The following is a 13037-nucleotide window of genomic DNA, read 5'->3' as shown; positions in this document are numbered from 1 at the left end:
GGTGTTACTGATATAAGAAGGTCAAGGAAGGCTTCTTTAAGGAAGTGACATTCATGCTGAGCTCTGGAGGATATATTCAGATATTTATTGAGTGCCTCCTGTGTGCCAGGTGCTGTTCTTGGTACTGAGGTTGTAGCAAGGCCTTGGTCTCATAAAGCTTCCATTCTAAATGGCTGTGGCAGAGAGGCCTGGGAGAGGCAGACAGTAAAGAAGTTAATTATCTGAAAGATCAATAGGAATTAACAAAACAAAGAAAGGGGAGAAAGGATTTGAGCCCTAGGGAAAGGTAGGAACATGACTTGATTTAAAGAACCAAGACCAAGTGAAAAGGAGATGAGGACTTCCCTGGTGGCGCAGTGGTTAAGAATCCGCCTGCCAATGCAGGGGACATGGGTTCGAGCCCTGGTCCGGGAAGGTCCCACATGCCGTGGAGCACCTAAGCCTGTGTGCCACAACTACCAAGCCTTTGCCCTAGAGTCTGCAAGCCACAGCTACTGAGCCTGTGTGCCACAACTACTGAAGCCCGTGCACCTAGAGCCCATGCTCCACAACAAGAGAAGCCACCACAATGAGAAGCCTGCGCATCACAACAAGCCTGCGTGCAGCAACGAAGACCCAACACAGCCCAAAGTAAATAAATAAATTTATTTTTTTTAAAAAAAGGAGATGAGCTAGTTGAGAGACTCTAGTGTAGACCCAGGTTAAGGTCTTTACCTGTGAATAGGAAGGCCTATAGGGTTATTTATGTGACAAATTAATTAGATGAACTTGATCAAACTTGCTTCTTTGAAAAGATCACTCCAACTAAAAGGAATAGGAGAAACTATGATTTTTGTGACATGAGGCCTGTTCTGGATTTCCTAAAGCCACTGAATATAACAGTGGAACTCTAGGGAGTCATTTGGAATTATTCCAAACTAATAATGACCCAGACTGACCCAAGGGGTTCAGCCAGAACTGGATGAGCATTAGGAATGCGTTTTAGCTTGCTGCATTTAGCTTCGTCTCAGCCATGATTTAGTAGTCTTCTTCTATTTTCAGGTTAATTTTGGTATGGTATATTTGGAGCAATAATATTCCATTAAAGTGTTTTATGCTGAGTATCCAAAGCATTACTTGTGTTACCACTTGACATAAATCAAGTGTATATCTTTTTATTAACCATGGCCTTTCTTTCAAGGGAGCAGTAGTTTGATTATATCCTCTGTTAGCCTGCATATTCGAATCAGGAAGGAATTTTAATGGAAGTAATGGATTTAGCATTGTCTCATGGAATCATGTTAAAAATTAACAACCTAAAATTCTTTTCTTTTTTTACATAAGAACATATAGTAAGTAGAAAGCTTTTGAAATGTGTAAAGTGTTATACACTTTACATTTTAATGTGTAAGCAACACAATGAAAATAACATCAAGATCTAGATATGAGCACTACTATGATCTCCTCCAAGTAAAGTTTTCATTACCCCAGTTTTCTTCATTAAGACACTTTGTAAACTCAAATACTACTTCTTACTTACATAGCACTTTGTAATTTATTTTTTTTTTTTTTGCCGTACGCGGGCCTCTCACTGTTGTGGCCTCTCCCGTTGCGGAGCACAGGCTCCGGACGCGCAGGCTCAGCGGCCATGGCTCACGGGCCCAGCCGCTCCGCAGCATGTGGGATCTTCCCGGACCGGGGCACAAACCTGTGTCCCCTGCATCGGCAGGCGGACTCTCAACCACTGCGCCACCAGGGAAGCCTCTGGTAATTTTTTCTTAATTGACCCATTAGCAGCATTTAATAGTTTATCTCTTCCTCCTTTTTGAAATCTTTTCCTCATTTGGCTTCCAGGACACCAAACGCTGCTGGTTTTCTCCCTCTCTGACTACTCCTCCTAGTTCTTCTCCTTTGTTGATCTCCTCATCTTCCCATCTACATCATCCTGACCTCCCTGGAGCTTAGTCTTTGGACTCCTGTTTCTATTTACAGTAGATTTCTTGGAGACCCCACCCAGCCTCGTTGCTTCACATTTCATCTCTATCTGATGGTTTCCAATTTATAATTCTGGCTCAGGTGTCTCTTCTGAGTTTGGATATCCAGTTTCTTTCTTAACACTTCCACAAAGATGTGTGATAGGCATCTCAACTAATACTGAGCTCTTTCTTTTCCCCTGAAAACTTGCTCCTTTTGTAACATTTCCAACATTAGTAAATGGCTACTCCATCATTCTAGTTGCTCAAAATATTGAGTTATTCTTGAATCCTGTCTTTCTTTTATAAACCATATCTAATCTGTCAGCAAATCCTTTTAGCTCTACTTCACACTATAGCAATATTCAGTCACCATTTCTCACTCTTCCACTTCTACCACCTGGGAACACTCTGGGAGTATCAAAGTAGCCTCTTAACTGGTCTCCTCTCTTCTACCCTTGCCCCATTCAGCCTTTTCTCAACACAATAGAGATAAGTGGGATCATGTCACTCCTTTGCTCAAACCTTGTTCAGTGCTTCTCAGAATAAAAGTCGAAGTCCTCCCAGTGGCCTGCTAGGCCCTCTGCAGTCTGGTATTTCCCCCGCTTCTCCTTTTACCTCACTGACCTCATTTACTACTGACCTTTTTTTGCTCTACTCGTGCACCACACTGGCTTCCTCGTACCTCCAACACATAGACATGTTCTAGTCAGGGCTTTTGTATTGTACTTGGAGTTTCTTCTGCCTAGAACAACCTTCCTGCAGATAAAAACATGAGTGGCCCTTTTACCTCCTGTAAGTCTTCAGACAAACATCATCTTGAAGAGGCCTTCTCTTGCAGCCTATCTGCACCTCCTGCTTCCTGGACATTCATATGTAAATGTTCACAGCATGTCCCAATCCAAGCTTATTATCATCTTCCCTAAACTTAACGTCTCCAGTATAAATGATACAGTACTCAGTTCTCAAGCCAGAAACCTAGGAACCTAGGCATCATCTGTTCCTTCCCTCTCACACCAGGTTCATGTCTAATCAACACCGAGTCTTGATTTGTTCTCTTAAAAGGAGTTTTCTAACTTTTTTGCTATGTATCCCAAAAGAATTTTTGAAAAATTTGTACATTTTTATGCTGACATCTAAAAATTTTCATCTTTAAGTTTAGTTTCAGAAGATATAGTTTTATATGTTTTGTAAATACTGATGTTTTAAAATAAAATAGTCCCGTTAGTCTTTTAAATGTACCCAAAATACACTACCAAATGTAAAATAGATCGCCAGTGGGAAGCAGCTGCATAGCACAGGGAGATCAGCTCTGTGCTTTGTGACCAACTAGGGGGTGGGATAGGGAGGGTGGGAGGGAGACGCAAGAGGGAGGAGATATGGGGATATATGTATACTTATAGCTGATTCATTTTGTTATAAAGCAGAAACTAACACACCATTGTAAAGCAATTATACTCCAATAAAGATGTTAAAAAAATAAAAGGGTAAGATAATTTTAAAAAAATGTACCCAATGAAATACACACCGTTCATCCTTTTAAAATACACGACAAAGTGCTTTTTTAATGGTTGGAAATTTACATTGTTCTTTTTTCTCTGTGAACTTTTCATTCTAGTTTCCCCACATAATTATATTCTAATATAATATTTATTTTATGTTTAAAAGTCTTTGATCCCTCCTTTGTATTTATACTTCTTTGCAACAACAAAAATGTCTATATACTGAATTTTTTAAAATTTCCTCAATGACCATAAAGCTTTAAAACTTCCTTTTGGGTTGAGTTATTAGTAGTCCATAGTTGATCAAAAGAACATAAATGTCATGAATTTTGAAAAATAATAATCATAAAGCACCTGACTTGAAAAATGACTTGTTACCTGATCTTTAGAGTTATTCACTTTTTCATTTTCTAGATTTTCTAGGACTTGTCAAATGACTGATTATTATTACTGCTACTTTTTCACTTTTTTTATTTAGAAGTACCTTGTTTAGTCCAATATATCCAAGAAAGATTGGGAAAATAAAAATAGTATTAACTTCAATATACCTTAGCCATGGCAATATTTACTCATAAGATGTATTTTACCTTATCACACTTTTTTGTTGTTGTTGTTTGTTTGTTTGTTTGTTTTTTGCAGTACGCGGGCCTCTCACAGCTGTGGCCTCTCCCGTTGTGGAGCACAGGCTCCGGACGCACAGGCTCAGTGGCCATGGATCATGGGCCCAGCCGCTCCACGGCATGTGGGATCTTCCCAGACCGGGGCATGAACCTGTGTCCCCTGCATCGGCAGGCGGACTCTCAACCACTGTGCCACCAGGGAAGCCCTACCTTATCACACTTTTTAAATACATTTTCATTGAATCCTTGGAGCTGTAGATCTAGCTTATTGTATTAATTTTCTGTTGCTGCATAAGAAATTATCAACAACTTGGTGGCTTAACACAACACACATTTATTATCTCACAGTTACTCTAAGTTAGAAGTCCAGACATGGCTTAGCTAGATTCTCTGCTTTGGGTCCCATGGGCTGAAATCAAGGTTTTGGCTTGGGCTGCAGACTCATCTGAGGCTCAGGGTCTTCTCCCAAGCTTATGTGATTCTTAGCAGAATTCATTTCCTTTCAGTTTCCTGTCTGAGGCCCTCAGCTCCCAGAGGCTGCTGCCATTCCTTGCCATATGACCCTCCCTATAATATGTCAGTTTGCTTCTTCAAAGCCAGCAGAACTGCATCTGCTGCTGTCACTTGTCTCACACTTCTAGACCCTCTTTTGAAGGACTCACCTGATTTAGGTGTGGCCCACCCAGGGTAATCTCCCTTTTGATTAACTCAAGATCAACTGATTACAGACCTTAGTCACCTTTGCCATATACGGTAATATTATCATAGGAGTGATATCTCACCCTATTCACAGGTCCTGCCCACATTCAAGAGGAGAGGAGTGTACAGGGCATGTATACCAGGGGTGGGAATCTTGGAAGCCAGCCACCTTAGAATTCTGCCTACTCATTTTATGGAAAATATCCCCACATAACCTAATTGGTAAAGTCAATTTAGTTGTCAAGCCAACCAGCCTATTGTATTTATCTTGTTCAAAGTCTAACTTAATTTTTCAATTCAAATGAATGTGTTAATACATGTCACATGCCAACCATCTCACTTCTGAATTCAAATTGTAAGATAGAAAGATAGATAAGGTGTGAAAACTTGCTTTGAATTTTTTCTCCTGAATGAAATAAGGTGATGTTGCCTGTATTTAGTTTTGTTTGTTTGTTTGTTTATGGCTGCTCTGTGCAGCACTCGGGATCTTAGTTCCCTGACCAGGGATCAAACCCATACCCCCTGCAGTGGAAGCGTGGGGTCTTAACCACTGGACCGCCAGGGAAGTCTTATTTAGTACTTTTTAAATATGCTTTCTTTTCTTTGTTCTCATGAGCTTTTCCCTGCATTATAGTGTATTTTTTGACAGTAGGCTAGGGGATAGAAAAAGCAAGGTTAAATGAAAAATATTTATCATTGTCTCCTTGTTTTGTGTCATAGAATTTATTTATTTATTTATTTATTTATTTATTATACTGCAGAGCAATGCACCATAATGAGATTCAGGATAAGTAGGAGATCTGCCTTTCTTCAGTTAAGTGGGAGGAGGGCAGTTGTGGAGATGTGGGAAAGGAGAACCTCCTTTATTTACTCCTTGAGTGCAAGTACCTTGCCGGCAGATCTTCTTTAAGAAAGAGTGCAAATAGTAGTTTTGGTAGTATGCTGAAGGACATGGGCATTTGGCCCAGGGAGTCTTAAACTTTGACTGAATACTTAGTGATCTTTTCCCCAGGTCACAGGAAAAAAAGCCACTATTAATTTTTTTCAGTTTTATTTTTTTCTCTTAAGTTTTTCTTAGGTCTGTGGTACGTGCTGCAGTTTATCTGCTAATGAGTAGTGCAAGATTGTAAAGTAAATGAACAAGAGATATAGAGGTTTTACAGGGAGAACTGCTTATGATACTTTTTGTTTTTACTTACAAACATGTGCCTATAGTTTTAAGTTTTATAGTCATTTTTATTAACATTCTTCTTGCTTACTATGATGAAGTGTAAGTATCTTAACACTTCATATTCTTCTAAGAGCACTGTGACTTCCAAATGCTCTGCCACTGGAACAAGTTGGGAACCATTGATCTAGCCTGTACTTTCTTGGCCTGATTGTATGGGAAGGTACTTACAGTTCATTTGCCATTTCATTCCAATCAAGGAAAATTTTAATGACAAAACTTTCAGTTTCAGCTAATAGTCTTTCCTGTATGTTTTGATTGTTTTATGGTAAGCCCTTACCTAATATTAAGCTAAATAGAATGAGATTCCTGGCCTGTAGTTTCTGTATTTTAAGTAAACCCACCTTGGGGACTTCCCTGGTGGCACAGTGGTTAAGAATTGGCCTGCCAGTGCAGGGGACACAGGTTTGATCCCTAGTCCGGGAAGATCCCACATGCCGCGGAGCAACTAAGCCCATGCGCCACAACTACTGAGCCTGCGCTCTAGAGCCTGCAAGCCACAACTATTGAGCCCGTGTGCCAACTACTGAAGCCCGCACACCTAGAGCCTGTGCTCTGCAACAAGAGAAGCCATTGCACTGAGAAGCCCGCACACCGCAACAAAGAGTAGTCCCTGCTCGCCGCAACTAGAGAAAGCCCGCGCAGCAAGGAAGACCCAATGCAGCCAAAAGTAAATCAATCAATCAGTCAATCAATCAATCCACCTTGAAAACCTGTCAAGAAAGCACCTAATTAAGAACACTAAATCTAAGTGGGAAGGGAAGTGAATATTAATAGACAGTGGGAATAGAGGAACATACAGTGGGAATCCCCTCATTTATAATGTTATATGGGATAACTGAGTCTTCAGGTACATATCCAATGAAATAAAACCAAAGTTAATGGAGTTCTTAATTTTTCCCAGTCTCTGAATTTCAGCAAGTTCAGGGAATCTGTTTGCTACCATGAATTTATTTAGCAGCTGTTTACTGAGTGCTTGCTTTATGCAAAGCATGGTGCTAAATTACCTTTGTGTTAGGAATAAAGGAGTGGGGAACTAGGAAGAGACCAAAAACATAAGAAATAGTTCCTGACCTTAGTTTATAGTGTACAACTGTGGTTTCAATTCTTGATTATACACCCTGATCAGAAAAATGCTACCTCAGAATATTGATTTTTATATTATTTTAAATAACTTATTTGAGAATTAACATACAATAAACTGCACATATTTAAAGTGTACAGTTTGATAAGTTTTTATGTATGTATACTTAAGTGAAACATTCATAATAAAGATAGTATAGCCTTCAGCCCATAGATTTCCTCTTGACTCTATAATTCTCCCTCCCATCCCTCCTGACCTCTAATCCACAAGCAATCACTGATTTGCTTCCTATAACTATAGATTGCTTTTTCTAGAGTTTTTTGGTAATGGAATCACACAGTATATATTGTTATTTTTGCCTGGCTTCTTTCACTCAACATAATTATTTTGAGATCCATCCATGTTGTTGCATACATCAATAGTTCATTCCTTTTTGTTCAATAGCATTCCATAGTGTGGATATACCACTTTTTTTTTTTTTAAAGATTTATCATTTATTTATTCATTTTATTTATTTTCGGCCGCGTCCAGTCTTAGTTGCAGCATGCAGGATCTTCGTTGAGGCAAGCAGGATCTTTTGTTGCGGTGTGCAGGCTCTTTGTTGTGGTGCACGGCCTTCTCTCTAGTTGTGACGTGTGGGTTTTCTCTTCTCTAGTTGTGGCACACAGGCTCCAGGGCGCGTGGGCTCTGTAGTTTGTGGCACGAGGGCTCTAGTTGAGGCGCTCGAGCTCAGTAGTTGCGGCACGCGACTTTAGTTGCCCCGAGGCATGTGGGATCTTAGTTCCCTAACGAGGAATCGAACCCACATCCCCTGCGTTAAGGCGGATTCTTTACCACTGGACCACCAGGGAAGTCCCCACTTTTTTTTTTTTTTTAATCCATTCACTTGTTGATGTACATTTGGTTTTCATATCTTGGCTGTTAAAAATAAAGCTGTAAACATGTGTATACAAGTCTTTGTATGGGCATATAGTTCCTTTTCTCTTGGGTAATTATCAACGAGTGACTGGATCAGGTAGTAGGTGTGTTTAACTTTTTAAGTAACTGTCACACTGTTTTCTATCTGAACTGTTGTACAGTTTTACATTCCCACCAGCAACATATGAGAATTCCAGTTCTTCCTGCCAGCACTTGGTATTTAAATTTATTTCTAGCCATCCTAATTGGGTTATTATACTGGTATCTTGTTTTAATTTGCATTTCCCTGATGATTAATGATGTCAAGCATCTCTCCTGTCCTTATTTGCCATCCATATATCTTCTTTGGTGAACTGTTTGTTCAGATCCCTTGCCCTTTTTTGTTAAGTTGTTTGATTTCTTATTGTTGAGTTTTGAGGATTCTTTATGTATCTAACTATAAATCCTTTATATACAAAGATTTTCTTTCAGTCTGTAGTTTTTTATTCTCTTAGTATTACCTCTTCAAAAATAGCAATAGGGGCTTCCCTGGTGGCGCAGTGGTTGAGAGTCCGCCTGCCGATGCAGGGGACACGGGTTCGTGCCCCGGTCCGGGAAGATCCCACATGCCGCGGAGCGGCTGGGCCCGTGAGCCATGGCCGCTGAGCCTGCGCGTCCGGAGCCTGTGCTCCGCAACGGGAGGGACCACAACAGTGAGAGGCCCGCGTACGGAAAAAAAAAAAAAAAAAAAAAAATAGCAATAAATCTTTATTGGGATTTTTTTAACAAAATAATTTTAAAACAAAAAACCCAACATGTAAACAAGAAAGTAAATAAAGTTAATTGGCATTATTATATATATATATACATCCAAGGATCAAAACAAATTCTGGGTTAACATTGCATAATCCAGTAAAATGTTTTGAACCATCAATGTTCAGGGTAACTGTATTTAATACTATCAATAATGATACCTTATCTTTGAATACTATAAAATAGTTTATGGATTATAAACTATATAGTTTAGGTTTTCATTCTTCCCATGAATCCATATGCCACATGTATACTAGTCCTAAAATGTATTTATGTTGTCACTATTAGTCCAAAATATCCATCATCCCAAATTAACCAGGTTACAATTATCCGATCTCCAGAATTTTTATGGTGAGATGTGCTAGAACCCATATATGACAACTTCATTTTTCGAAACCTAATTCTAAATTCTGTCTAATCTGCAACTTACTCATTTCTTCTCACTTTCTATATATACATTAAATACTATAGCAACTTCACCTTAGAAAGTATAGTTAATACATTAATACGCATTTAGTCAATAATTTCTGACAGAGTTATAGCTTATTTACCAAGAGAAAGTGCTAATTTTTGTTTTAAAATTTAGTTCAAGTATTGTCATAGTAGTGTTATTTAATTGAGAATGATGGCTTCAACTTAGAGCGTTCAATGTACACATTAATATAGTTTAAAATTAAAGAATTAAATTATTCCTATGGAGAAAATCTCAGTTCTTGAAAGACCAAAATATATTGTTTTATTACTATAAAATGTTATTAGTTCATTGTCTGATTCACTGATTATATTCAATTCACTCTTAATATTATCTTTTGAAGAGCAAAAGTTTTAAATTTTTAAAACTTTGCATGAACGAGCAAAAAAATCATTTGTCTGTATTTGTGTTTTTATTTCTGGATTCTCTGTTCTGTTGCATTGGTCTTTTGTCCTGTCTTTTAAAAATTTATTTATTTTATTATTTATTTATTTGGCTGTGCAGCATGCAGCATCTTAGTTCCCTGACTAAGAATCAAACCTACGCCCCCTGCAGTGGAAGGGCAAAGTCCTAACCACTGGACTGGCAGGGAAGTCCCTATTTTCCTATCTTTACATCATTACCACACTATTTGGATTATTGTAGCTTTATAAAAAATCTTGGAATCAGGTAGTTTTAGCCTTCCGACTTTGTTCTTTTTCAGAGTTGTTTTGGTTATTCTAAGACCTTTGTATAGCCATAGGAATTTTAAAATTAGCCTGTCAATTTCTACCAAAAAAAAAAATCCTGGAATTTTGTTGAATTTATAGATTATTTGAGGGAAATTGACATCTTAACAATTTTGAGTCTTTAAACCCATACAGTTTAAATTTTCATTTATTTAGGTTTTTAAAAATTTCTATGAGCAATATTTTGTAGTAGTATATCTTTAGGATGAAATTTGCCGCTTTTTCTTTTTAAATTGAATTTTAACTCTTACAACAAACAAAACTTACAGTATTCTTAATTGGCGTTTGAGGCACTTGCATCCTTGCAGAAATCTTAGCAGTGGAATAAAGAATTTGACATAAGTAAATACACAGACTGTGTATCCAGAGGGATTTATTTCTACATTGTACCAGAAACTCAAATGATAGTTGATTGAACAAGTGCACTAGCAAGATTTTTTTATTTGATTGTGAGTATGGGGGACTGAAAAAATATATATATTAGGAAATAGCATTTCCAAAATTTGTCAAACCTAGTATTTATCAATTTAAAAAATAAAGTTTAATGCTTTTATATGTGTCTATGCATGAATATATAGTATTATGACTATTCTGTTTACAGTGTGTGTATAAGGAAGTACCTTCTGGCAATTTGAAAATACGGTGTAACTAAAATACAGGTCTGACTTGTTAATCTACTGTTAAAGATTGAAAATTATTTTAATTGCTCTTTTTCTGACCAGTCTTTCAGAAAAATCTGAAAATGAGTTTGTTCTGATGTGGTAATTTTATGTTGATTGTCTCTCAGGGTGCTGAGGTAGTAAATACTGTGAAAGTACAAAATATGGTTATCTTTCATTGTCATCTTGATGTCCTTATTAGTATTTATGTCTGGGATTTTTTATTTTTGCGATACGCGGGCCTCTCACTGTGTGGCCTCTCCCGTTGCGGAGCACAGGCTCCGGACGCGCAGGCTCAGCGGCCATGGCTCATGGGCCCAGCCGCTCCGCGGCATGTGGGTTCCTCCCGGACCGGGGCACGAACCCGTGTCCCCTGCATCGGCAGGCGGACTCTCAACCACTGCGCCATCAGGGAAGCCCTATGGCTGGGATTTTAACACTGTATATTTGTTTTTATGACTTTTCATATTTGCAGTTTAACAAGTTTAGTATAAGAAACTCAGATGCTCAGTGTTAAGGTTGCTTTGTAGGTTATTTACTAAAATCATAATCATAGAAAAAAATCCATTAGACATTATCTTAATTCTCATGCACGGTCATTTTTACTGATTAGGGCCCTTGGCTTTTATGGAAGGATGTTATAACAAACAGCCTTATGAACTCCAAGCTGAACTTCCAATATAAATGTTTATTTTATATTTTTTAAAATGTCTGTTGATCTAATAGAAATACATGGTAGGATGTAATTAAGTTTCCTCTTATTATATGAAAGAAGTGCAGGTTGTAAGAGGAAAGATTTATTTCTCCCAAATCTATTTGGAATTTCTAAAGAAATATAAAGCCAGGTTTTTTGGATGTTAGTCCTATATGAATTTCTAATTGCCTTATTTAAACTCTTCTTATCCAGACTTCTTGAAAAAGTAGTTTTTAATTATTGTCTCCAGTTTCATGTGTCCTTCCTCTTTCTCACTTCCCCACTTATCATGTTTCCTTGTAAATTTCTTTGTATTTTATCAAAATTATTCACGGAAAAAAAAAAGATAAATAGCTCTATAAGGCTTGTTACGAAAAAGAGCATTACCTCCTCACTATTCACAACATTTTTTGCTTCCTAGAGGCAGTCCCTTTAATTTTTCAAAATGATTCATTTCAGTATTCTGTGTCTCTAAGGAAAAAAAGTGCTTCTATCGCTACTTATGACTTTTCTGTTTTGGGCATTATCTGTTGATTTCCTACTCTGGAAGGTAAGGATTTAATATTCTTCAATACACATATACATTCCCCCTCCAACCACATATACTTCCTGTCTCTCCTCCCACCCCATGGTTATATCTTAATTTTGGTTGGATCAGTATTCAGAGTTTATAGTATTATAACCATAAATAATGACCATATACATAACTATATTTATAGTTAAACCACTTTTTCTTACTACCTAACCTTTTACTGAAGTTAATAATTGTCTTGTTTTCTTGTTTGTGTATTTTCTGTGTATTTATTAATTTAAGCTCAAACTCTCTACCAGTTGTTTAAATATCCTCTCAAGAGTTTTAGATCCATCAGTTACTCTGATAATTTCATCTTCTTGAGATAGCTTCTCTTAGAGCCTTCTGATCTGCTCTTATCAGACTGGTGACCTTTATGCCTGTTGTACAGCTCTCATCTTATAATTTTCCCTTACTTCATCCTGGGCATTCCTTTGGCTTTTCTTCTGTATTGGTTCCTTTGTTTTTTTTTCAGAACTGTCACCACTGTAGTTCTTTTTTTTTTTTAATAGATCTTTATTGGAGTATAATTGCTTCACAATACCGTGTTAGTTTCTGTTGCACAGCAAAGCAAATCAGCCATATGCATACACATGTCCCCATGTCCCCTCCCTCTTGAGCCTCCCTCCTGTCCTCCCTATCCCACCCTTCTAGGTCATCGCAAAGCACCAAACCGATCTCCCTGTGCTATGCTGCTGCTTCCCACCAGCCAACTATTGTACATTCGGTAGTGTATATATGTCGATGCTACTCTCACTTCGCCCCAGCTTCGTGCTCCCTCCCCATGTCATCAAGTCCATTCTCTATGTCTGCCTCTTTACTCCTGCCCTGCAACTAGGTTCATCAGTACCATTTTTTTTTTTTTAAGATTCCATATATATGTGTCAGCATACGGTATTTGTTTTTCTCTTTCTGACTTACTTCACTCTGTATGACAGACTCTAGGTCCATCCACCTCACTACAAATACCTCAGTTTCATTTCTTTTTATGGCTGAGTAATATTACATTTTATATATGTGCCACATCTTCTTTATCCATTCATCTGTAGATGGACACTTAGGTTGCTTCCATGTCCTGGCTATTGTAAATAGTGCTGCAGTGAACATTGTGGTGCATG

At 38.0% G+C, this 13037-nt stretch overlaps 1 protein-coding gene across 3 annotated transcripts in view; it reads left to right on the top strand.

Moving 5' to 3' along the window:
* The window catches only part of SOS2 (SOS Ras/Rho guanine nucleotide exchange factor 2), a 99843-nt gene that overhangs the window by 4286 nt on the left and 82520 nt on the right, over positions 1-13037 (top strand). For 2 of the 3 annotated variants that reach the window (XM_049706299.1, XM_049706298.1), the window contains exon 2: positions 476-630. The exons of the other annotated variant lie outside the window; for it this stretch is intronic. In XM_049706299.1, the coding sequence (XP_049562256.1) occupies positions 541-630 (90 nt within the window). In that variant the 5' untranslated portion in view covers positions 476-540. The remainder of the gene's footprint in view (positions 1-475; positions 631-13037) is intronic. 3 annotated transcript variants of the gene reach the window in all.

The sequence above is a fragment of the Orcinus orca genome, chromosome 2 (assembly GCF_937001465.1).
Source record: "Orcinus orca chromosome 2, mOrcOrc1.1, whole genome shotgun sequence".
NCBI lineage: Eukaryota > Metazoa > Chordata > Mammalia > Artiodactyla > Delphinidae > Orcinus > Orcinus orca.
This window is presented reverse-complemented; position numbering and strand designations above follow the sequence as displayed.